At 39.9% G+C, this 24,939-nt stretch overlaps 1 protein-coding gene across 6 annotated transcripts in view; it reads left to right on the forward strand.

Moving 5' to 3' along the window:
* Positions 1 to 24,939, forward strand: part of HECW2 (HECT, C2 and WW domain containing E3 ubiquitin protein ligase 2) — a 174,901-nt gene that overhangs the window by 75,553 nt on the left and 74,409 nt on the right. For 5 of the 6 annotated variants that reach the window (XM_068196277.1, XM_068196278.1, XM_068196279.1 and 2 more), the window contains one exon: positions 19,170 to 19,277. In XM_068196277.1, the coding sequence (XP_068052378.1) occupies positions 19,170 to 19,277 (108 nt within the window). Of the gene's footprint in view, positions 1 to 13,343; positions 13,550 to 19,169; positions 19,278 to 24,939 lie in introns of those variants that run through there. The other variant, XM_068196281.1, reaches the window with a different exon arrangement.

A 24,939-nucleotide genomic window follows, 5' to 3' on the forward strand; every position in this document is an offset into this window, starting at 1 on the left:
TGTCAAACTGTTTAGTCATCCGTCGTGTTTCAAGTCACTGATCACTAATGTGTCAGTAGTCCTAAAAAGTTCATAAAAATTAGTAGGTTCATTGCCCTTGTGATTCCTACCCTAACATTGGGAAGAAATTAATCCCTTGTCTTCCAGTGTGTGGTAGTGCAAAAGTTGAACCTACAATTTCCATATAAGTAAGGTAGTCATTCTTTATGTACTGTAGGAAAAAGACAGGTATCTGTTCAGATATGGTATGAGCTCTCATGCTCCATTAAATGTATCCTTCCTTGAGAATTTAAACTTCATCTGGTGGTCAAAAATATAGTTCATGTGACTTAAGTCACACTGAAGGATAATTTTCAAGAGGGGAAAACTGAAAGCTTGGACCTAATATGTGTCATCTGTGAAGAGGACTAAGAACTGAATGCATTCCAGGCCTTGCAAAATCAGGACTTTAATCAGTGTTTTATCTTTGCCATAAAATGTGGAAGCACTTTCTTGTATATGAAGCTAGTTAAGCCTAAATGGGTTTGACTTTGTAAAATGAGATATGTGTAGAAAAACATTATAGTGCAGTAGTAGGCACATTTGGTTGTCACCGAGATAAATATCCAGTAATGACCTCATTAAAAAAGAAAAAAAATATTTCTATGTTCACTGTAGTTTAATTTGTATCTAGAGTTTCATGCATGACATAGTTCAGCAGATGGAAGCCTGCAGGGTGGGGGAAAATTCGGTTTGACAAATTTTTCAACATAGATGCATCTCTTAATTTTAGTAGACTTCCAGAAAGACATTTGCTTCCCATATACTGAATAAGGATGCAACAATCTATCAAAGTAGACAATGAGTAAGATTTTTAGGAGTTATTGATGAGGTGGTACTTAATGTGCAGGCAACAACAATTTTTCTGATGTGTTCTTAAACTTGTAAATTTGAGCAATAGGGTGAAAAGTGCATTGTCCAGTTCCTTTGAAAACCCCAAACCAAACATACCGCTGTTGTGTGTTGAGAAGTGAAATCCCAGCTGTTCCAGCTGACATCAGTGCCACTGCCCCAAAGGATGCAAAGATCTATGGCTTTTGTTGTGCATTCTTTAATCTGAGTCGGTCAGATCAGGAAAGGTTTGGGGTTTGGAAAGCAGTCCTAATTACAGCATGTTGAACTGATTGCACTCCTCCTCTCCTGCTCCAGCAGTTAAATACAAATCTCTGTTTCAGATTCACATAGGTGACTGCTTGGTGCTGCTGGTTGCTGGCTCAGCAGTGCTAAGCTGGCAGAGCATTTACTCTCCCAAGAATGCAAACAGCTCTGGGCCAGTTCAGCACCTAGGAGGGGCTGGGGGACAGCAGCTGGGGTTACCTGCAGGAGTGTGGAACCAGGAATGGGAGGGAGCCTCTAGGCAGTAATTTGCCACTGGACCTGCTCAGCTGCAATGTGCAGCAGTGTCCCCAGCAGAGAGGCTCTGATGGGATGTGATTTGTAGGCTGCTGTAAAAGGAATGCGAGTCTAATTGCACTGCTTGCAATTACTTATTTATGTCTGGATTTACTTGTATTGCTGGGAGTAGCTGAGTTGGTGAGCCTTTGTTTCTAGTTGCATTCAATTCTAGTTTCTGTTCGTTGCCTGAAGAGTCCAGGGAATGAATGCTTTATAAGAATACTCTCCTGGAAATGGAGAAGAAATAATGGAAATATTATATGTAGACGTTTTCACGATAATTACACAACTTAATAAAACTTCCTTGCCTTCATTAGTCTGCAGTTTTGTGTTCCTTTTGCTGTTGCATGTTAACACCATGGGGGAGAGTGCTTTTTATTTCAGAGATTTTATGCTAAAAAGTTAAATAAGCAAAATTGTAATTTCCTTTCTTGACTTCTGATGATGCTTTTTGGCACGGGTTGAAATGATACTGCTTCTGAAGACCTGCAAAATGACCTTTGTGTTTCTTCCGGCTTCAGTCTCATCCAGTTTAATCTGCAGAGCTATTTAATACTTATTATAAGCAGTGTTTGGCTTCATTTCTCTCATGTTCATGACATCAACTTAAATATTTGTGATGAGAAATAACTATATTGGCATCCATTTTGTTGAAGAGGTAAATCTTAACTGTGAAGTAGTCATCCATCTCACTACAAAACTACTAAAGCCTAAATGTGAGAAAAATGATCTGGCAATGTATAGGGGAAAAAATCATTCCTATTATTCTGAATGTGACAGGATGGTGCTTAAGACAAGTTAGCAGTTTTTCTGGTTATTACTTGAAAACTTTGTTTATGCCATCAGTGCATTACTCAAAGTTAAATTATCTTGTAAATTCTAAATTTTCTTCAGCTGAAGTGGATTGCAAAAATCATGAGTGATCTTCCAACCCCCTTTCCCCCCCTCTACTCCATCTATATACGGCATGTCATGTGATGCAGAATAGTTTGTAAGATGCTGTTTTTTAGATAATGTCTTTTTGTTTAGGACTGCTCTGCAGTTAAATGTAGTAAATCAAGACTTTGTCATAAAATTCCATTTAAGTTTCCAAAGGAAAACTGTCTTCTGTTTAGTTAGAGCATGAACTCTACCAGTTACTTTCAGGTGGCTTATTTGATAGTCAAGAATATTTACTAGTGCCTTGAGACACTGATACATTGCTGGAAACCCCTGAAGGTAGTGAGTCTGTGATGAGGTGATTCCATGTTGTGTTACTCATCTCACTGAAAAGGCTCTCTTGGATGTATGGTTTGACCATGGACTCTGTGCCTCTAGGCGTAAGCCCTAGGATCTGAAAGCTCTCATAAGGCACACACATAGCAGTGTTTTTAATTTAAGTATAGGGGAGATCCACTAAACTGTTTCAGGAAGGTTTTTTGCGTTTGCAGGGAGAAAACAAACTTAGGAAAACCACTTCCTGATTAGCCATAGTATGTTGCTTTTAAATTGGGCGTAAAGAGAATTACGAGGATGGGAAACAAACATTGCGTTTCACAGAAAATATTTCAGGTTCTTTTAGAACTCCTTCCTGCTCATTTCTTTAGAAATCTAAGACTGACTTATCTTATTGTGTGTGTATATTGGATGAATTTCTTCCAGGATGTGTTGGCTCATTTCCTTGAGTACTTCTAAATTTTCTGAATTTTTTTCAGTCACAACAGATAGCTCAAAAAGCTTTAAGGAAATGAGTCAACCTCCTGAAATAAATTGCTTACTGAATAGAGGATACTGTGTTCAACATCACAGACGCCCTTGATAGTTCTGTGGATACTAATTTACAGATAGTCTCTTAAAATCAGTTATATGGGCTCCATGTTCCAAAAGGGCTTGGGAGACAAATATCCCCAGCGAGCACCTGAGCTTTCCTGTTAGGAATGTGGGGCTTGCTTCTATACTGACAGGTATTAGTGTGAGAGGTGCAGATGGGGAGGTGACAGGCAGGCTCTCTAATGCAAAATTAGGGATGTTGTTGAATTTAAGTGTAAATTAATGGGAGTAATGTAAAGGTGCTGAGTTGAGGACTACGAAACTTTCATAAAACAACACTGAAATCTGGTGGCTGCATAGGCGAAGTGCTTTGGTCCTTATTTTATTACTCACAAGCCGTTTGCATTCTGGGTCCATGTGGCCTTGCTGCGAGTGTCCTGCAGGTGCCCAAAGCAGGTGAGGTTGTTCTGTGAGGAAAGGCCCTGTGCCTGGCCATGTTCCTTTTGGGTTGCGAGAGTCCCAGCAGGGAGTTTCCTTGCTTGGGGCTTTGCTGAGTCACTGCGCTGGCAACTGACTGCAGTCTTATATAGTTAGATTAAAAATAAGTAAGAGGACACCATTTTAGTAACATATCTGTCTTATACAGTAGGTAGGCACAGGATTTGGGATTTTCTTTGCTTCCCAAGGATTACTCGGTGACTCAGGGACAGAAATGAGAAAGCCAGCACCAAACACCATGATCTGGGATTTTCTGTCTGATGAGCCTAACTAAAAGTAAAACCAGATGGCCCTTAATATTTAAAAAGTTTGATGTCTAGATCTGGATCTGAACTTTGAACTCTGAGGCAGCAAGTAATAAGCCAGCTTGCCCTGCTTTGGTGCATTACACAGAAGGTCCCTGATGCTATAAATACCACATCTCTAAACAGAGGTGACGTGTCTCCAGACAGGTGACGTGCACTGTCAGGCACTCGAGGGAAATCTGAATACATGCCCACCACAATAGAGAGAAGAAAGCCTGGAACATCTGCAAAGGAGTTGACTCTGTTGGTGCGTAAAGTGTCTCAAAACAGTGGGAATTGCATAAAAGCAGGCACAAAATACAAATTCAACTGCAGTGGAAGAAGACAGAATAAGGTGTAGGGCTCTGTGTCTGGTTTTGTGGTTGTTGTCAGTGATTGTTGCCTGTAATTTGTGGTCATGAAGAATTAACTTGCTACATTTCTCTTGTTGGAGCATAAGTGTTGACCGTGGTAGTTTAGTACTGTGATCTGTAAACGTTTTGATACAACCTTTAGGAGTGAAGTAGCAGTGTGTGCAGGCAAAAGGACAGAATAGTCATGGTTTATTAAAAAACAAACAAAAGCATTGCATCAATAGAAGCATCTCTGTTGAAGAATCTGAAGAAATTATTGATTAATTTGGCAGGAATGCAGGAAAGAAAAACAATGTTTGACACAAGATTGACTTGCAGGTCCAGCGTACCTATCTGTTTGCAACTCCAGCTTGAGCATAGGGTATGGTATATCCCAAGCGTGATAGAGGAAATCAGCAAAAATAGGTGGCTAAAACCATCAGGACAAACTCCTGGCTCATTGTGGCAAAACAGGTTTGGTGGTCTCAGCAAAGAACCAATAAAAAACTTGTGCATGTCTGTCGAACAAGCCCCAGGCTGCAGTCCAAGGGAACCTGAATCAGGTCAGGGACAGTGCAAGAATGCAGGCACTGAGACAGCAGTGAACACATTCTATTTCCTCCATCTGTATGCCTTCAAAAATAGCTTCTTTGAAAGTGTGTGTGCAGATTTGGAATGTGCAATGCTCCTGGTCTATTTCTGGATTATCCTGGGTCTGCTTAAAGATTAATTCAATGTATAAGCACGCTATACTGTTTGGTGGACAGGACTGAGAAAAACATGATGTGCTTCTGTAAAGTGAACTGGGTCAGACTTCAGTCATACGCTCATCCAAAGAACCTGTTCTCCTGGTGACTACTGTGTTTCCCTAATTGTGCTGTTAAATTCTGCAATGTCAGCATATTAGTGCCAGATCCCGAAACTACTTGTGTTTGCAAGTAGTCAGTGACACACAATATAAAATTAAGCAAAAATGTAAGAAACTGTTTGCTGTAGAAACTGTAGCTTGGCTGAAAATTATGCCCCAGGGACTTGGTTCACAAATATTAGCAAGATTTACAACTCACTGTACAAACCTGTGGCTAGTTAGGTGGGATATAACCACTCTGAATGGATTTTTTTTGTTTGCAGTTTTTATATACTTTTAAACCCATAGATACCTTTTTTTGTTGTTTTTGTATATTGCTTGCCCACTTCTTGGATTTACGCTACTGCATTGAGTAGTTCTGGCTGTGCTCACTGGAACAAAATATGTGTTTGGAAACACTTAGAGTATTTTACTTCAGGTGCAACATTAGTAGGAAATGCTTAGAAAAGATGTTTGCTTTGTAATAGGCTTGTTGGGCTTCATAATGAACTCAAGAGTCTTGGAACATTTATTCTTTTTGGTGGTCGCTATTACATTTGAGTTAAATTACTGAGACATTGAAGCATGACAAAAGGATATTGTCAAAATATAAACATTTTTCTGTATTCTAAACCAGGAAGCTCCCTGGCTTTCTAATAAATTCCCTAAGAAACCTATTACTGCCAAATGACAATAGACTAGTTTGCATTCCCGCTTAAACAACTCATAATATTGAAGATAAACTTAAAAACAACAGCTGCTAAGGGAATATTAAATCCCACAAGATCCTTAAGAGATGTGTGCTGCAGAGACACAGAATAGAATGTTTTTTGACAAGTTTCAGAAACCAGAAGGATTTCTAAAAGGCAGTGAGTAATTGCTTGAAACTGGCAAAGAAAATTTTTTCCCTAAAAAAAAAGTATTTTTAGGAAGGGACTTGAACACTGAAAGTGAAGTGCTGGCTGATATTGTTACTGTCAAAAGGCTGGAACAGGCTAAGAAGAATTTTGATCAATGTCAGAAACTGCAAGCAATAATCAAGTGCAATTGAAACTAAAGCTGAGGAATCAAAAGGCTGTCCTTTCTTTCCTTTCAGTGATGAGTCAGTTCTCTCCACCCAGTGTTGAAGGATGCCACATTGCTGAAAATTCAGAGATCTCTGTACCAATCTAAAAGGTTCGGAGTTCAAATCATCAGCCATTTGAGAATGCAAAACCCAAACTAACCTCCTGGATTCCTAGATGTCAGCTGTTGTGTATAGGAAAACTCTTTTTTCTGTGTGTCTGATCTGTTCTGTGGGTGTACTGCTTCTTGTTTTAGCCCTCATTCCTAGCAATAAATAGCACTTTCACACACTCACATACCAAAAAAAGAAATAAGTCTAAGTAAACACCAAGTGAAACAAGGGCTGAAAATGCAAAAGTGATTGAGGGTTAAACGAACTCCACTGGGCTCTTGGGGAGTGTGTTTGGCACATACTTTGCTCTTTCCTGGTTCATTCCAGGAAAGGAAAGAGAACTGTGGGGAAAGCTGAAGCTGGGACTTAGTATCAAAAGCAAAATGAGAACATACAACTAGCTGGCCATAAAAGCAGCTGCTGGATCACTGTGTGCAAAGGCTGGGTCAGCTTTTTGGGTGATGCTGGCTCTGTAACAAAATGGTTTGTGCTCAGAGTTTAACACCCTTGTTAATGATCAATTAATCTTTTTTTTTTTTTTTTTAATATGTCTTACAGAAAACTTTCAGTAATTCTGGTAGAAACTTTCACTGGCAAAAGCTACTTGTTGGAACTGCTGGAGGGTGTGTACATATGTGGGCAGTTAAAACGCTTAATTCGGATTTGTGGTTACAGTCATTCTCCTTCATGGTCATAAGCAGAACAAGCCATCTGGCAAGGGAGTGCCTCCTTCTCATCACTCATCTGAGAGCTTCCCACAAATGAGATTTCAGCTCATTAGGATACTTTATGCCCTTGCAGGGATTTGAGAAGAAATACATACCTTCAATCTCTTGTACTTTCATCTGAGTTGCATGTTTTTGTTCTGTTCTAGAAAAGAAATATGTTTACTGAACTTAGCCTTTTGATTGCATATATACATTAAAGGTTTTTTTCTGCAGTTTGTTCAGAAGTATTATAAATACCTAATGAATTATTTGGGCCTGCAGCTCTTTCATTGAAAGTTGTGACATGATTAGAGGGCTAGAAGTGTGAGCCCTTGCTGAATGACACTGCTCTTGAGCTGTTGGCTTCCTTTATTTTGATAGGTAAAGATGATGAAGTTAATTTCAGGGTGTAGCTGCTTATGGTTGGTTGGTGTTTGTCTGTAGCACCTGGAAGGTCTTGATGATCAAGATGTTGGACATAGAGAAGTGACTGATCTGAAGTGACTGAGCTCATCCTTTGAGCTGTATCATTATTTTCTAGCATTTGTAAAATGTAAATATTTCTGCCAGTAATAGGTCTGTTAGAATATGAATGGGAAAATAGCATGTCAGGTGGATAACACACCAGTGAATTCAGGTCCGTTTTTGTAGGCGATAATTGCGGAAATTGAGGGATTTGTGACACCTGAGTAAGCTAGAATGAGGTTTGCAAATTATTGATGTGATGAGTAACTAGTTCTGGCTTTTCACCAATTTTGAGGATCATCTGTCAGGTGAGTTTTTTGAATTGATAAATTTATTAACCTAAAGGCTATGTAACCTAAATTATAGATGCTTACAACTTATCATCACCTCACTTTTAGGACCAGAGGATGAAAAGGGTAAATAAGCATGATACTTGTCAAAAAGTAGTTGCAAAATTTATGAGAATTTATAAAGTACTCACGTGTCATTATTAAGTTGTAGGGCAAGGGAAACAGGATGGCTGCTGATAAGTAGACGTGGAATGGCTCCTGTTAATTAGGGCAAGAAGGTTTGTAGTTTATTACAGGTTTGATAATTCCCTTAGCTACTTCTTAGGGAGCCCATCTTACCACTGGCTGGCTTTCAGATAATAATTTATCATTGCTGCCATAAGCTGTATAAAACAGGGTACTTTCTTCTGCCATATGAAAAGCTGGAGTAAAAAAGGAAAAGGGAGCAGAAGGATGAGCAAAAAAGGAAAGCAGGAAACTAGACAATATTCTGTGCAAACCTACAGATCAATTATAGCAAATATGCTTGTAATGAATTTTACTCTGTTTCATGGGTAGCCAACGTGAGGCATATTGCAAAATACTGCCTGGAAATAAAGGTGAGTACTCAAGCTGAATGTTTCAGTAATAGATAGTTGCCAAGTACTTGTTTCCTATCTGATTTTAAAATTTCATTTATATAAATAGAACATATGACATGTGGCAACGGTTTCAAAATACAGATTTAAAATAACATGCATATGTTTTTGAAATCTCCTCTAGCCTCTTGTGCTTTTCCTACATGTGCACTGTAGTGATATATATGATGTTTAAAGAGCAGATGTACATTTCATAATAATTCAAAATGGTGTTTAGTTTTTAGATTTGCAAACAACAAAAAAGTAAAAATAGAACAGAGTCATCAACTCTATTTTAAGTCCTCTCAGTTATGGCAATTGTGTTTGCCGACAGTTCCACAAGAAAAGCCTCATTCTGAGGTATAAGTAATTTACAGAAGATCTACATGCGGAATGAAGTGCACTTAAGGTTAGTTTATGAGCTAGTAATGGCTGTCAAATGAGACCATATTTTACTGAAATTAGACCCAGAAGAGATCATTACATCATTCAGTACAATCTACTGTGTATGAAATCCACTCAGTGTTGTCCAAATTTCTCCTCTCTTGAATATTCCCACTCTCAGAAAATGAAAGCGTGACTATTGCCAGAGAGCAGCAGCAGACTGAATGGGAATAATGTTGTGATTGCAGAGCAGGAATTGCTCCAAGTACGTTTTGAGGCTGAGAAGGAGGGAAGAGGGATGGCCATAACCATATGGCCTTTCCTGAAGTGGTTCCCACTGTTTCCACTTGAGAAATGTTTGATCAGAAAAAAAACAACACTAAGCAAAACTGCCATTTTCTCTGGGTCCTTTCTGCACTGGGTGTCTGCATACAGGACCAGATGTTTGCTGGTTAATAAATAAACCAGCATGAGGGCCACAGAATAAATGACCCCTTACTTTTTCTGCTGCCTGTAGGATTACATGTGATGTGTATGAAGATAGCCACAGCACAAAATTGTGCATTTGTTGGTAATGTTTATTTACCAACAGAGTTTCCCGGGGACAGTATAGGCTATGTAGACAAGAGCCTGGCTTTGCTGGTATCACATCTTGCACAGCAGGAATACTTTGTTATGTTTTTGAGTTTTTCAGGCAAAGATTTGTGATGGGAATGTGGTCACAGATAAAAGTGCATGCCCTTTATCCTTGGAAGCTACAATCCTCTTCTGCGTGCAGCTAAAGCAAGCTGAGCAGCTCATGTGCTGCCAGCAAACAAGTGCTTATCTGACACCATATAAGGCTGTGGCTGAGGATGAAAATTATGAAAAACATTCCACAATAAACTTAGACTGGCAGATTTAATATGGCACAGAAAAGCTTACATACAGGGTTTTTTTTTCTTTTTTAGTTTAGTTCTGACAGCATTTAACCCCACAATAATTTTTTAATGTTAATTAGGAAAAATGGCTTGTTTTTCTAGATATTCTAAACAGTCTTGTCCCAGAATAACAGGATTTTATGATATTGGTGTATGCAGGGTTTGTTGTTGTGGAGTCTGGATTTGGGTTTTTTGCCCTTGGACTTGATACTGTTAAAAGCAAGTAAAACACCTTTAGGTTACAGGATTTTGGGAATGTCAGGATGTGTTTAGAGACAGGATATAACAGTGAGGAGCATATTGAGAAGGAAATATGGTGGTGAAGATGAATTTATCTGAATTTTAACAAGATGTGAGATGCAGTGAAGTGCTTAAAAGAAAAAAAGGAAGTGATGCTACAGGAAAGAGACAGGCTTCTCTTTTCCTTAGTATATTGCTTGCATCTTTGCTGTCCTTGTATCCTCTCATCTTTATAATGAAATAGCCTGCTAAGTTATTGTACTACTTTAGAATATTGGTATAATCCAATTTTGGTAGCCATTGGTGGCCTAAATCTGAATTTCCAAACTGTTCCCTGCCTGGTGGCCACTGCTTTTGGCAGTCTCCATCTTCTGCAGACATCACTTACTTGAACCATCAGCATCTGAGATGATTGTGAGTTGACAGGAGAGGTGGTGAAGCTTTTGCCTCAGCTGTGTGCTGCTTCTTTCAGGAAGAGGTTGAAACACCCCCTGTGCCTTATTTCCCCCCACATACAGCTAGCTGGTCCTCAAGAATTGAATGGTAGATGATTTATTAGCATTCTGTAAAGATGTTGGGAGTCTTCTGTGATATCATTCAGCAGCGAATAGTCTTTTTATCTAAAGGTGTGCACTACCATCTGTCAGAGTTTATTCAGTGTCATTCTCTAGCTTAATTTTTGCTCTAAATTTATGCCTTTCTTGTTGTAGCCAGTCTTTAGTAGTGCAGTGCAGGAACAGCCAAGCACTGTGTCCGTGTGCTGTGCAGGATGTGGTTTCCAGGTGGGCCAGGTCAGCTGGCAGGTGGCTCCTGATGCACAGGGCACTTGTGCCGTGGGGCTGGCACATGTGTGAAACCTGAACTGTAGATGGGAATGAAGTGCACATCGTTTATGAAGGAGGATTAATAAGATTTTCAGGAAAGATGTTAAGCTTGAGGTCATTTCCTTCCTCTTGTTACGCTTTTGAATTTCTGCCAGTAAGATGGGTGAAAGGGGTTATTTTTGTCTTTGAATGCTTTGAATTTCAATGATGCCTTTACTTTGAATACTGAGAAGTGGAATTCCACTTTATTCCTGCCATTGTACTGTCATATGTCTGAAAAAATGACTTGTATTTTTTTTCCCAGTATCTTTGTGTCTTGCATTCTAGTTAACTAATCCTTTGAGCTGCTGCTGTGCCCTGAAATATCACATTGTATGAGGACACATGGAGATGCTCTGATCCCCATGCTGAAGTGTTAGTGTATATAAAAAAGGAGTCAAAATATAGTGTTACAATTCTTGGAAAAGAAGGAAATGGCCAGTGTCAGAATACAGGCTGTGTATGAAAATGAGAGCAAGGATTTCCCCACTCTATTAAGTTTCAATAGCAAAAAGGTTTCACAGTTCAGTGTTTGGATGGGGTGTATAGTAGGGTGTCTGTGCTCTGCTTCTGCAGCTGAAGTAGGAGTGACGTGTTAGAGAAGTTGATGTTATTCCTGGCCATCCTGTCAGTCACAACTAGAAAAATTAATCATGTCTCTTGCTGCATAAAGGAATAAATAGAGTGCAATAAAATTCAGCAATATATTAATGCATGTAGTGAGTCATGGGGGCACACGAGGGAATGCAAGTGGAGTCTTTCTGCTTCTTGCCCGCAGCTCAGGGGCAATCAGTGGAGGTACATGAACCTTAAATTTGGTTGTGCAATAAGAAAACTGCTGCTGTGCTGTGAGGAACAAACACCTCTTTGTTTTCTGACCATGGGTCATGATTATAGATGATGATGATCCTTCACTGCTAATATAGCAGGACTGTGGCACCAGAAGGCCAAAATCTGTGTCCAGGCTGGAATTCAGAGGGTTGCCCAGCACCCTCTGGCAGTGCATTATTACCTTCAGGAAGAGCTGCAACAGCGGCTTCTCTCTTGTGTGAGGCTGTAAGAGCACCTCTGGTACCTTTTTCTGCCTCTTTTCTGTTCTTGCTTTTCTCAGTTGAAGACTTGTGTCTTGTATTTCTGTTACTTTCCAAGTTTTTTCCGAAGTGTCCCAAAGAGTAAAGAGAACTGTGATAATAGGATCTTGTAGCTACTTAGAGAGCTTTAAAGACTGTCCAAGAATTCTGTTCTCAACTTTTTTTGGGGTTGCTCTGTTGGTATTTGAGGGAGAAATGTTTCCAGCCATTTAATACACAGCAGAGTGTTAAGATTTCTCTTACAGTATTCCAGTTCTGATGTTCTTTCACTTTCTGTCCTTTGAAGGACCTAGAGGTGCTCATGCAAGCACAAAGCAATACGTTAGCTTTCATCTCTTCGTTAGCAAATAATCCATCTTAATTTCTTTGACTGGAAGTGTTTTTGAAAAATCTTCAAGCTGAGTAAGAACAGATACTCCTCTAAAAGGTGGAAGGGTTTTTTTTTGGTTGTTTTTTTTTTTTAATCTGAGTATTACAAGGAAAACCAAGATTTGCTTTGAGAGCCTGAACCTGCAGCTCCACAAGTGTTCAATTCCATGAAATGTGTGTTGTGAAAAATTTGATCTTGGGCTACAGATGAGATCGCAGATTCCTTTAGGAACTCTTTTTGTTCTTGAGGTGCTGGGACTGCTTTGGCATGGTTTGGGTCCTTGCCACAGGCTGAAGGAGTTTTAGGTCAGCTGCAGTTGTTCCACCAGGAGGCCATTGAGGAGTCAGAGCATCTGGAGCAATAGAGGCTTGTCCAAGCTCCTGCCCTAAGATGGCATTTGCCACCCTGAAAGAGGAGAGGTAGTAATGGAAGCTCTCTGCCACCTGCTTGTCCTCTTGCCCAGGAGTGCCCTGTGCAGAGCTATCCTGGGTTTAAGGCAGCTCCATCCCAGCCAGACGTCATGGAGCAGTCCCCTCTTCCCTGAGATAACTGGATTTTTGGGGAAGTCATGCGGACAGCGAAATACCGTGTAAACAAAAGCCAGCACTTCCAGCGAGCTCCCGCTGTGCTCGTTGCTGTGGCTGCCTTGCCGTCATTTCTAGGATTTCAGGATCCTCCTGTTTACATCAGCCTGCCCGTGCTGCGGGGCCGTGGCCGTGCTGAGGAATCCTCCCATGGACAAGGCAAGGAAGGAAGTGGAGGGAGGATGGGGCTTCAGCATCCTGTACCCTCTGGAGGGGAGTGGCTGCAAATAGCGGAGTCTGAAGGACGCAATACCTTCTGTGTTTTAGCACGGGCTAAGTTTAAGCAGTTCCTCTGCTTGAACCCAGAAGAACCCTGGCATAAAGGAGAAAAGGCAGATGATGGCGTGTACCTGCTCGGAACTGCTGCGGAGTCGGAGAACGTCCTTCTAAAAGCCCTTTCTTCAAATGACAGGAGGAAGGGAGAGGACAGACGTGCCTTGTGGAGCCGAGATTATGCAGCAGCACTAACACAGAGCTAAAGCCTCCAAACTTGAGCTGCACGGGCTGGCTCCAGAAGGCAACTTCTGTAGAAAGCACTGGTTGTGATTGGGAATGAGGATGCTGTTTTCAATATCCATGCTCTAAAACGTTACTGGTTTTTGTTCTTCAGTTTGTTAATTGGGCTCTGATGGAGGAATGCAGTTTAGGATCCACAGGCATCCTTTGGAATGGCCAGGTAAGGCTAGAAGGTACAACCAAGCGTTGATCTTTAATTTCAGCAATGGTGCTGTCTTTCATGAGAAATATTTTGGTTCTACCAGGTAACCTGTGTTCACAGGCTGAGATGGCAAATTCTAAAAATCAGAGAAACAAGCTCTGAGTTAGTGGGTTAATATTTGTTTATACGGTACTAACTGATACCTAGTGTATTTTAAATTCATATAATGTGATTTATTATAGTAATTGCTTGCAGTAGAAACCCTTGAACCTGTTAATTTACTTATTGACTTTCTAGAAAAGGAGTGAGGCCTCAGGTGATAAAATTTATCTTCTCCTTTGAATGCATCCTGATACAGTTTCCAAGTGCTTTTAAGCATATTTTGGGTATAAGGAAGAAATGTATTTAGTTCATTATATCAGTAAACACAGTGCTACTTCTTTATTGATCACCCATGGATTTTTATTTCTAGTATTTCTGGAATTAAAATTATTGGAGGTTACAAAAGTGAAAATATTGCACAAAAGTTAGTGTTGCAGACTTTCCCAGTCATCTGCCCAAAATCCACTGTACGTATTCTTTGGAATGTTTTTGTTAGTCTTACATTTGGTGACAGTCTGTTTTACTGCTTGGAAGTCTGTGCTCACACTGAAAAGAGTGCAATTGCTGGCATTGAGATTGAGGTATTTAGAAGTAATGCAGTAAAATGCATGTCAATTAGTTTTTTGTTTTACATTGGAAATGCCATCCTAGAGATCTGAAGTTGGCTCAAAATCAAGTTCAGAAATATTCTCCAATGCAGATTAACCACAAACCTGTTACTTTTAAAGACTAAGTGAAATGATGGAGTGAAATAGGTAGGGGAGTGACCCTTCTTGGTAGGATGTTTATGAGTGGAACTGATGGCAGATCCACACATCTCGGCCTCGGACAAAACTAGATGTAGCCTTGCTGTTCTCCAGCCTTCCAGTACTGCTGATCCTCACTATAAGAGAACACCTGCCTAGAGAAGAAAATGAGGGTGATGCTTTAAAAGCTTAGTACCAGTACTCCTCTTAATAACTGAATGCATTGCGCGCACCATCTTCAGTGCCAAAAAATTATTGACATCAGCCTAAAATGTGAAAGAAGTCAACATTCTGACAATATGAATTTAATTTAGAACTTTAAATTGAAACTGTACAATACAAACACTTGAAAAGATTTTGCGTAAAGCATCTTTCAGAAAGGGATGAAAAATCAGAGACTGGGATGTAAATCCCAAAGGAGGATAAGAGAATTATGCAGGGATACAATGTTACCAGCGTGATTGATCTTTTCTGAGCTAAGCTTTCTAAGCATGGATTTTTCAAGAGCTGTGAGTTAGCCATATATGGTAGTGAGAGATGAAAATTGTTAAGATGTATATAATTAAAGTTGACAACCAGAATCTATTAACATCACCTTTGCTCTGGTATGAGCATCTTTATAAATGTATTGGAGTAAAGAGATCAGAATGCAAAAGTTTGAACCTCTTAGATTGCTATAGCGACCTTTGCTTATTGCACAGGAAAAAAATTAAATCAATGATGTTTCCACACCAGAAATTTTTGACTTCTATAATGTTTTGGTATATTGAAGAATAAAAACCATTTGTGTTGATGGAAGCAACCCTTTTATTACAAAACTTAACACTACTGACAACAGAAACTGGGACCAGAAGATGAATGCTGGTTTGCCTGCTCTGTGCACTGGGACTGTAAGGCTTGTTTCAGATAATTAATTGCTAGCAGTTCCTCTTCATGTGTCTTATAAAAGCCTGTATCTTATTTATTTATTTGTTGCTTTAATCTATGCAAGATGACTCTGTGAGATGATGTGTTTCAGGTAGTTTATCTTTTTTTCCTGAGACAGAAAGAATGAAAGATGTAAGACACAAAGAACAAAATAAGAACAAAATGTGAACTCCTCAGAAACCTCCTGATCCCTGATGTCAGACACTGGCTTAGCACAGCTTCCAACACTCTGTAACATCCTTGTGCAAAACTGGGAGTAGCAGATGATAAAACACGATTGTGCAGTCAGGCCGGCTGGAGAAATGGGCAAACAGGAGTAACCCCTGACATTGGGATGGGCTGGGGGCTGACTGTCTGCAAATCAGCTTTGCAGAAGAAGACCTGGAGGTCCTGGAGGACAAGTTGAGGAGGAGCCAACAGTGCGCCAGTGCAACTTTTCTTAATGCCAGGTTGGGCTGATTGTTTAGTAGTTAAATAAAGAAAACACTGTTACTCAGAATGTTTTTGCTTTACAGTGATTTCAAGGAGCATTACTCATAGTGAAATTCCACACAGTGATACATTTATTATTACCCACTTTTTGTTGTAAAACATTATTTGCAGCTCTGAGAAGTTCTGTTCTGTAGTATTTTATGTCTAAGAATTACTGAAGATAGAGAGAAACTGTGTATCTTGCATTGTTTTATTTCTTTCAGAAGTGTAGCCTTATTGGACAAGATACTGATGCAGTAAGACAGTATTTTGTTGCATATTTTATGTTCTGGAAAGGGATATTTATATCTACTCTTTGGCCCAGTTTCTGGAACAGCTGCCAGTTTCACAAACAGAAACAATTATATGCTAAAAGGAGAATAGAACTGCTTAGAATCCAAGTTCCCTATGGAAAAAAAAAAAAATATATATATATTTGGAAAGATGGAAAGGGTGTGTGTGCATTTATGTTTAGGGGAGGAGAAGACATGAGGGAGTGATAATTCTGCTGTTGCTCTTTGTGCTCTTAAACACTTCCTTTTTTTGTCAATATTTTTATCATTATTGTGTACTTCAGTGTTTTCATGCTGTGTATTTTTTCCTTCAGATTTTCTTTTTAAAATCCATTAACTTATGTTTGAAGTTATTTTTCCATATGCATTAGTAATTTTATTTTTCCCCTATGTGAATAACATCAAAAAAGTAGAAAAAACCCATCTGTTTCAGAAGAAAGTCAAAGCTGACCAAAATAAATTCTGTAATTTGAGTCGCTGGCTGACAGGTAGTGGTCTGTTAGCATTTTCCATCTCTCTGTCTCCACCACCTTCTGTTGTAGTGACAGCATGTCTATGGGCAGAGTATCAGTGATTTACTCTTCATTGCTGCACAGGAGTCCGTTCCTTCATGAAAGGGCTGAAAATCCAGGCACTTCTTTAAATGTGGGATTTTATTAAATAAAGTGAAAGAAAGCGTTCTGCATTCTTGTAACTACCAGCTGGGAATTTGAGACTCAGTTCATGGAGGACCTTTTCTGAAGCTCACTAATATCCCTGTAAAAATTACCATTGATTTTGCTTTATGACTGATTTAAAAACCAAATAACAGTTGTTTGTGCCTTATTCTTGGAAATCTCATCAATAAAGGCATATTTCATTGCTTCAGGCTTTGTTCATTTGTTGAACAAGATAAGAATAAAAAACCTTATGGTTACAATATACCAAATATCCATCCTTGTTCTTAGAATCATGAACAGACTCTTCTCCAGTTGATTAAATACAGAAATTCAGAACTAGAGCGTGTTAGATGAGAAGTTTACTGTCAGGAATGTGTTCATTCATTTACCTAGATGAAATGAGAATGCTGAATATTTTAAAACACTGTGTTTCAGATAACTGGAGTTTTTAAAGAATCTGCTCACTTTTGGTAATGATGTTTTGGATAACCAAGTTTATATGGTAGACCAGAGCAGTCACTAGTGTAGTGTTGCTGGAAGTTAAGCTGTATCTCCTGGCTTCCCAGCGTTCTGTCTGGAAGAAAATAGAGGGCCTTGGGATAGGAAGGCAACATAAAAAAGTAAATAAATTAATCAGCAGTGTATATTTTGGTTAGTGTGCCATTGCAAACCACATAGAGGTTTTTTAAGGCCTGTGGGGTGATTTACAGGCTGTACGTTTAGTGCTCCTCTTTATACGGCTTTGGAAAAAAACCCCAACAAAACATGGGTGAGATGCAGCTTTGTTTACTCTGAAAGTTTTTTACTGTAATGAAGAATAAATACATGCAGTTTAAGATTTTACTGCCTGTGTGCCTGACTTTCTTGTGCATGCAGTTTGTGTCCTATCATGTTGATTCTGCACAAGAAGTTAAGCCTGTGGGCATTACAAGTTTGAGGATCACAAATGTTAGAAGAACCCTCCTGTTCCTTCTCCTTGTCATTGAGATAATTATGAAATTCTCCTCGACTTGTCATGATTTTGAGGTGTTGAGACATCAGCTTTCTAAAAATTCGCAAAGTTGCCCATAGCTGGAGGCATAAAAATGTCAGTAGCTTGCCATGACCCCTTCTTGTTTCTCAGAGCTCTTCTAGGTTTTGGGCAGTGTGTAAGTTCTCTTGAACAACCGCAGAAGTCCAGTGTGTGGTAGTGTTCTGTGTGTTGGTTTGGTGGGATGAGATGTACAGACTGCACTCACCATAATTCAGTGGGGTTACTGCATGTACACTGAGATGAGCTGTGTACACTGAGAAAGAGAAGCTTTAGAGTGAGTTCATATATTTAAGATAAATGTAAGAAAGCTGCATTGTTTATTATTCTTTCATAAATAGCATATGGATATCTAAAATGTAGGCGACAGTTCTGTAATAATATGTGAGTTCCTACCAAAGTACAAAGGAATGTGCTTGAATGGATATGAGCTTCATGAACAAAGCCACAGTAGACTAGGTTCTTAGTGAAGTATTTTTAAATTTGTAGAATGCACTCTAATGTATGTAATAAAAGAGGAGTTCTTAAAAAATTAAGATTAAAGAATATGCAGTACCACTGGAAAGAATTAGGATGTTGTATTTGACATCATAGGTGCAGTTCTTGTCTAGTCTAGTTAACAGCTGCTGAAATGCACTGGTAAAATGTCACAATGCATACTTCCAAAGAACTTCCTGTACAAAAAAGTTAAGTTGGATTTATGTCAGCTTTCTCTGTGTCATCAGAACTAACCTTTGTGCCCTTTCAAACAGCTTCTTGCCCTGGTTTTCTTTCATTCATCTGGTGGATCTGGTGTTCTGGGTGTCTGAATACAGGCTGGAAAATAAAACGGCCCCAAGACTTGTGTTTGTTAGGACAAAAATTGCTAAGCTGCTCTGCAGATACTATTTGCTTTGAATGTTTTCTCTGAATGTATTTTGCTGAATCTCTCCTTTCTAGCTCTGGCTTACTGACAGTTCTGCACTTTGGGCCTCTAACTGGATACCCCTAGTTACAATTCTGCATTTCCCAGCTAGGGAATGAATGCTAGATTTTCACATCACAGAGCAGGATTGGTGTACGACATGGTGTGGTAACTCTGTGATGCAGTTTCAATCAGCTATGCACTCCCAATAGCCTCTCTGTTGGATTAGGGAAGTTTTGGAATTTAATACTGTAGCTTGGCAGGTCACCTTTTACAGGAAGCCATAGATTTGCCTTGGCTGTGTGTCTGTCTGCTCACTCTGCATAAATTGATCTATCAAATGTACAAGAGAAGCTATTTATCTTTTGCCAGATAATTTGAATTCTTTATTTTTTTAATTTAATACAAGTAATTTTTTGTATCTAGGCCTCTTGAAACAGAAAGCCAAGAAAACTTCTGTTTTAAATACTGCTTGCTGAAATTATTTTTTGTCTTCTCTCCTTCAGATGAGAACTCTCCAGCCAATTTCTGGGATTCCAAGAATCGGGGAGTGACTGGCACGCAAAAAGGACAAATTGTGTGGCGAATTGAACCTGGCCCCTACTTTATGGAATGTGAGTACCTATTTATGCAGTGCATCTTCCAAGGCGGGTCAACAGGGTGGCATTTGATACCCATTTCATCAATCCTTCTGATGAAGCAAGGGAATTGATTGTATTGCTCTTAGGGGGAGCATTTTCCAGTGTGTTTGCTGGACACGATAAAAACGGAGTTGAGTTAGATGTACATTTGTATTCTAGAGATGTTCTTAGACAGCACATTTCATTTTAAGGGAGGAGGGAGTTGCCTTGTGTGGTGTGATGTAGTATATGCACATTGAAAGATGAAGTCCCTTCCCACAGAAGTTCCAAATTTCAGCTGGCCAAATATTAATATTAAGAGTGTGTGAAGGAAAAGGTAGTAAGCTAATAGTGCTTGCTGGTATTTGTTAGTGGGAAGGTTGGATTTGACTCTAGGAAGGGCCACTGTCCTCTTTAGTTGCATCAGAATTTCTCAGCTGAAGATTTGTTGCAGTGGAAAATCCGCTGGGCAGTTTGGAAATACTGAGAGTCTTTATATGACTAAAATAAAAAGCCTTTGGTAGTCAAGGTTCAAATTGAAGAGTGTTGGTAGTCAAGGTTCAAATTGAAGAGCTGCACCACTCTCTCAGACAACCAGGATTTATAGGAATCTGAGCTACTCTGCTGTGGGCTGGGTATTTTTCTTTGTTGTTCTTTTTTTTGCTTTTTGATGAAGCTATGCTATCCTACCATATGAAGCATATGATCCTAAAGAAACGGAGGTTTTAATCATGGGATGTTGTATCAGAGCTTGCTGGAAACTCCGATGTGCCAAGCATCAAAGTGGCAATCAGTCCCAGAAGAGCTCTGAGTTGCTCTACCACCTGTTTAGCCTCGCAGTAATGAATCCTCTTTCATAAGTTAAAAAAAAAAAAAAAATACTCCCACTCCTTACTTCACTGCAGTGAAGTAAAACACTGCAGTGCTGCTTACTGTAGGTCTTGGCAGAAATTTTTATTCTAATTAACTGATAGAACAGTAATACATGTATTTCAAGAGGTGTTGTATACCCTCTACTAAAAATAAATATTAAAGCTTCCTATTTCTAGAACTCATCAATGAATCTTGCCAAGTTGCCCTATGTGTTACACAACACGCTTCTCAAAAAAAAAAAGAGCCTAAATTGGATAAAATTAAATTCCATTTCAGGAGTTGATTACATTACAATGATTGAACTGAAGACAATACTCAAGAAAATAATAAAGATAATTTACTTCCCTGGTGCCAAAGACATTGGTATATTAAAGCAGATTAAAATGTTTCTTAGTAAAGGTAATTGCCTCATCTTTCTTGTGCAGGAACTCTGTCAGTATTGTCGCCAATATGGGCAGTTTGACTTCAGGAATGTTTGTATCTTTTAGCTGGTTATGTGTTGCTCCATAGTGTATTGAGATGAGGCTCTTGAATAATATTTCCAGCTCATGTGAGTAACCGAAACTGATGCTTCAAGTACTACTAGTTTGGACTTAAAATCAGCTGCAGCGGACGTCGCAGTTTGCAACTAACTGCACATCACAGTCAGCTGAAAGGAAGCGCAGGATGTGTGTACTTCAGTCATGGTGAGCTCCACTAACAAACAGCTCTGCTGCCATACAATGAACAAGAGACAAGCAATTGTGCAGCAGCTGAGAACTGTAAAGAGGAATGTTTATGAGCATATGTTGCTATAGCACATAGTATAGTAGATAAATATGTCTCCAGTGACACTGGTGTTTCTAGTGAGAGGCCAAAAACTGCACTAAAACACTTTACTGAATTTCTGATTCCACTTTTTAAACAAGAGGTCTCCACAGATCTGTGACCATGTTTGCTCAGCAAGGCCTTTCCTTGAAACTTATAGGTGGTGAAGCAGCACTGATGCAGCTACAGGCAGCTGCTCTTTTCCATTTCTTTTCTATTCCTCAGCTCAGTAAATCACAACAGGAGCAAACGCAGCAGGTGGCTGTGCCCTTCAGGTACAACTGCGGTGTCACTGCGGTGCAGCGCCAGGCCAGGCGTGGGAAGAGCCGTGCTGTGGGGTTCTTACCACGCCCTGCAGACCTGGCACTGCCCAGCCTGTGCCAAACTCAGCTCTCCTTCTGTTGTGGTGCAGATATGATTTGTCTCTTGGTATAGTGCTGCATGTGATGCCGCTGTCATAGCAAGAGGGAGAGACAAATGAGGAGTCTAACATTTTCAGTAAACGTGCCAGATTATTAAATTTAAGGTATTTCTGATGCTTTAATCCACCATTGTTTTCCACATTTGGGAAAGAGCTCTCCAGTTGTAGATTTCTTATATTTAGAAATATCTTTGCTGAGAGGTACAATATATGACATACAGGCCATTACGTGGGGTTTATCATGTTTACTCCTCACAGTAATGACATTCAGCAGGCCATCAGCAGTGGTCATTCAGTCCCTGAATTTTTGAAGCAGCAGATCCATAACGGGGGCAATGTCTAGGGGACCAGCATGAACAAAATGTGTAAATGGATCAATCTAAACTCAACTGGAGACTAGCCACAGCATAGGAATACTCGTTGCATCCAATCTGCTGTCAACTGGGACCAGCACTTGACCTGCTCAAGTGTGGTTTTTATTGGAAGCTTTCAAGACTAAAGATTTTTTGGATGCTGTAGGTAACTTGTTCTAGTGCTGCAGTATTGTTCCAGCTAAAAAGATTTCTGTGATATCCAATATGAATGGCTATAGCTTAAATTTGGGGCCATTGCCCCTTTTAAAATTTGTGATAGAACTGGAAAGAGGAGAGATAGTAACATTTATCTTTGCCTTAACCTCCTCTTCACCAGACTAAGCAGGGCCAGTTCCTTTAGCCTCTTCTCATATGTCACATTTTATCCATCCCAACCACCTTTGTAGCTCTCTGCTTTTCATTCTCCATTTTCTCCTTGCTCTTGATCCTAGGGACCCAAAACTAGACATCGTATTCCTCACCAGTATCAAGTAGAGAGGAACAGTACTTAATTGCCACCTATATACTGTGATACCTACCTGAGTGCAGGTTCCCTGCTGTATACTGTGATACCTACCTGAGTGCAGGTTCCCTGCTGTATACTGTGATACCTACCTGAGTGCAGGTTCCCTGCTATATACTGTGATACCTACCTGATTACAGGTTCCCTGCTATATACTGTGATACCTACCTGAGTGCAGGTTCCCTGCTATATACTGTGATACCTACCTGAGTGCAGGTTCCCTGCTATATACTGTGATACCTACATGATTACAGGTTCCCTGCTATATACTGTGATACCTACCTGAGTGCAGGTTCCCTGCTATATACTGTGATACCTACATGATTACAGGTTCCCTGCTATATACTGTGATACCTACCTGAGTGCAGGTTCCCTGCTATATACTGTGATACCTACCTGAGTGCAGGTTCCCTGCTATATACTGTGATACCTACCTGATTACAGGTTCCCTGCTATATACTGTGATACCTACATGATTACAGGTTCCCTGCTATATACTGTGATACCTACCTGAGTGCAGGTTCCCTGCTATATACTGTGATACCTACATGATTACAGGTTCCCTGCTATATACTGTGATACCTACATGATTACAGGTTCCCTGCTATATACTGTGATACCTACCTGAGTGCAGGTTCCCTGCTCTACCAGTACTCCAGGAGAGGGAAGGGAATGTTTTCTGCAAGCCTGAGAAGCATTGAACCTGCTCTGGCATTGAGAACTGATAATGCTCATTAACAGAGTTATGCTAAGTAACTACAATAATCCTTTAGGATTTACACTCAGAACTGGCCTGAAGTTGTCATGTTTTTTTGGGAAGAAAAGGAATGTAAGTTACTAATGTTGGATAATGAGTTGTGCTCAGTCAGCATGCACTTAAACCAAAGACTCTGGATGAGGGTTTTCCCTAGCATTGTTACAGCCTAGGGATATTACATATCTGTTCACCAGTAACATCTCTGGAGGGTGAAGTGCAGAGAATTATAGCATTGCTAATGAGCCATATGCAAACAAATCTCATGCAGAAGGAGTATTTCCATTTTAATTGCATTAATGTTAGTCAGTGGGAGTCAGCTGGGTTAGGCCTTGGACTCCTTCTGCAAAAAGATTTGTATCTTTTAGGAAAAACATTTTATGCTTTAATTTGGGAAGCTGTTTTTCCATGAGCATAATTATAAACTTATTTATAGTTTCACCAGGGTCTCTCAAATGTATGCTTATGTTTCAAGGTAGACTTGGATAAACATTTTTCTGAATTTCACATTACTGTGTGCCTGTAGTCTTGTAACTCAGTGTTAAGATCACTTAATTTATTCCTCTTAAAAATCCCTCCCTGGGGATTCAATATCTCCTATTTTTCCAAGAAAGTAACATGTAAAGGCATACTTTGCCATCTGCTTTATTCAGATCAAGCAACCTGCAGAAAGAAGGGAGGGGAGAGTTCCCTTTTCGTACTAAAAACAGACATTAATTCCCCTCAAAGCATCCAAAATTAGCAAAACAAGGATGATCAAAGAAAACTCTATTTGACTCAGACAAAAAACAACGCAAAAATTCTGTAGGCTCTGCCCTGGAAGGGAGAATCAAAGGAATCAACAGTGAAATAAAGAGAAATGAACTTAATGTATTCCAGAAAAAGAAACAGCCTCTGAGGGGAGTGGCTGAGGAAAGGGAGGGAGGAAATATTTTGCAGAAGAGAAGGAAAATATTTGCAAAATACCAAGTTCAGCTCACCATCACAAGCAGCCAGTGTCCTTAGGATGTCACCTTGAGACAGTGTGAGTGGCTCTGAACTGCAGAGCCAGTCAGTACAGAGGCAGGTGTTCCTCTTGCTTTTCCCTGGGGAAGGAGCAAAAGTGCTTCGTAGGCATGAAAGGGAACTCAGTCATTTTAGGCATTCACGAAGGTGAGTTTGGGGATCAATATGCCTGATATGCTGTTTCGTCACATAGCAGAGGTGGCTTTCAAACATCCTGCTCTGAGGCTTGCTGAAATGTGGGTGAAGGAAAACAATGACTCACTGCATGGCTCCGTCAGGTTTTTTTTTTTTTTTGTGTGTGCAAACTACAGAAGGATTGCTAAACCCAGCTCTACAATTTTCATCCTCTTGTAAAAGGAAACAAGTTCAAGGAGTATTATCCTAAACAGGTAGCAGTAGTGGGAAAGTGCAACACAGCTTAATGCTTTTGCATTTAGTATGGTCATCTGGTATTTAGCATGGCATCAGGCTCTTCAGGTTTCTAAGTACATTGGGGTCTTTACTCTCTGGTGCAAGAGAGCTTTCAGTTGCTCCAGAAATTATTTTAGATGGCAAGTGTTTCTCTGGGTATAGCAGTCTGTGAGCTTAGGATGGAAGGGGCTCCCTTTGAGGCATTGTGCTGGAAATAGAGTGCATGGTGATGGTGTTCCATATGGAGAACAGAGGTAACAGAAAGATGGAGTGAAATGATCCATAGGAAGGCTGGTGATAGAAAAAACATGTGAGGAGAAGCCTGAGTTTTATTTGGGACTAGGTGGTGACAGCTGCTGCTCATTCATAATCTGCAGCTTCCAAGTCAGGTTTCTGCAGTGTGGGGAAGGACAGGTCATGATGGAGATGCCATGGCAGGGAGATCAGCATAGGACAGTCACTGCCATGTAGCAGGTAACTGGGGCTTACGCACTTCGGTATGCAATGTG

This window comes from Anomalospiza imberbis, chromosome 7, assembly GCF_031753505.1.
Source record: "Anomalospiza imberbis isolate Cuckoo-Finch-1a 21T00152 chromosome 7, ASM3175350v1, whole genome shotgun sequence".
Classification (NCBI taxonomy): Eukaryota; Metazoa; Chordata; class Aves; order Passeriformes; family Viduidae; genus Anomalospiza; species Anomalospiza imberbis.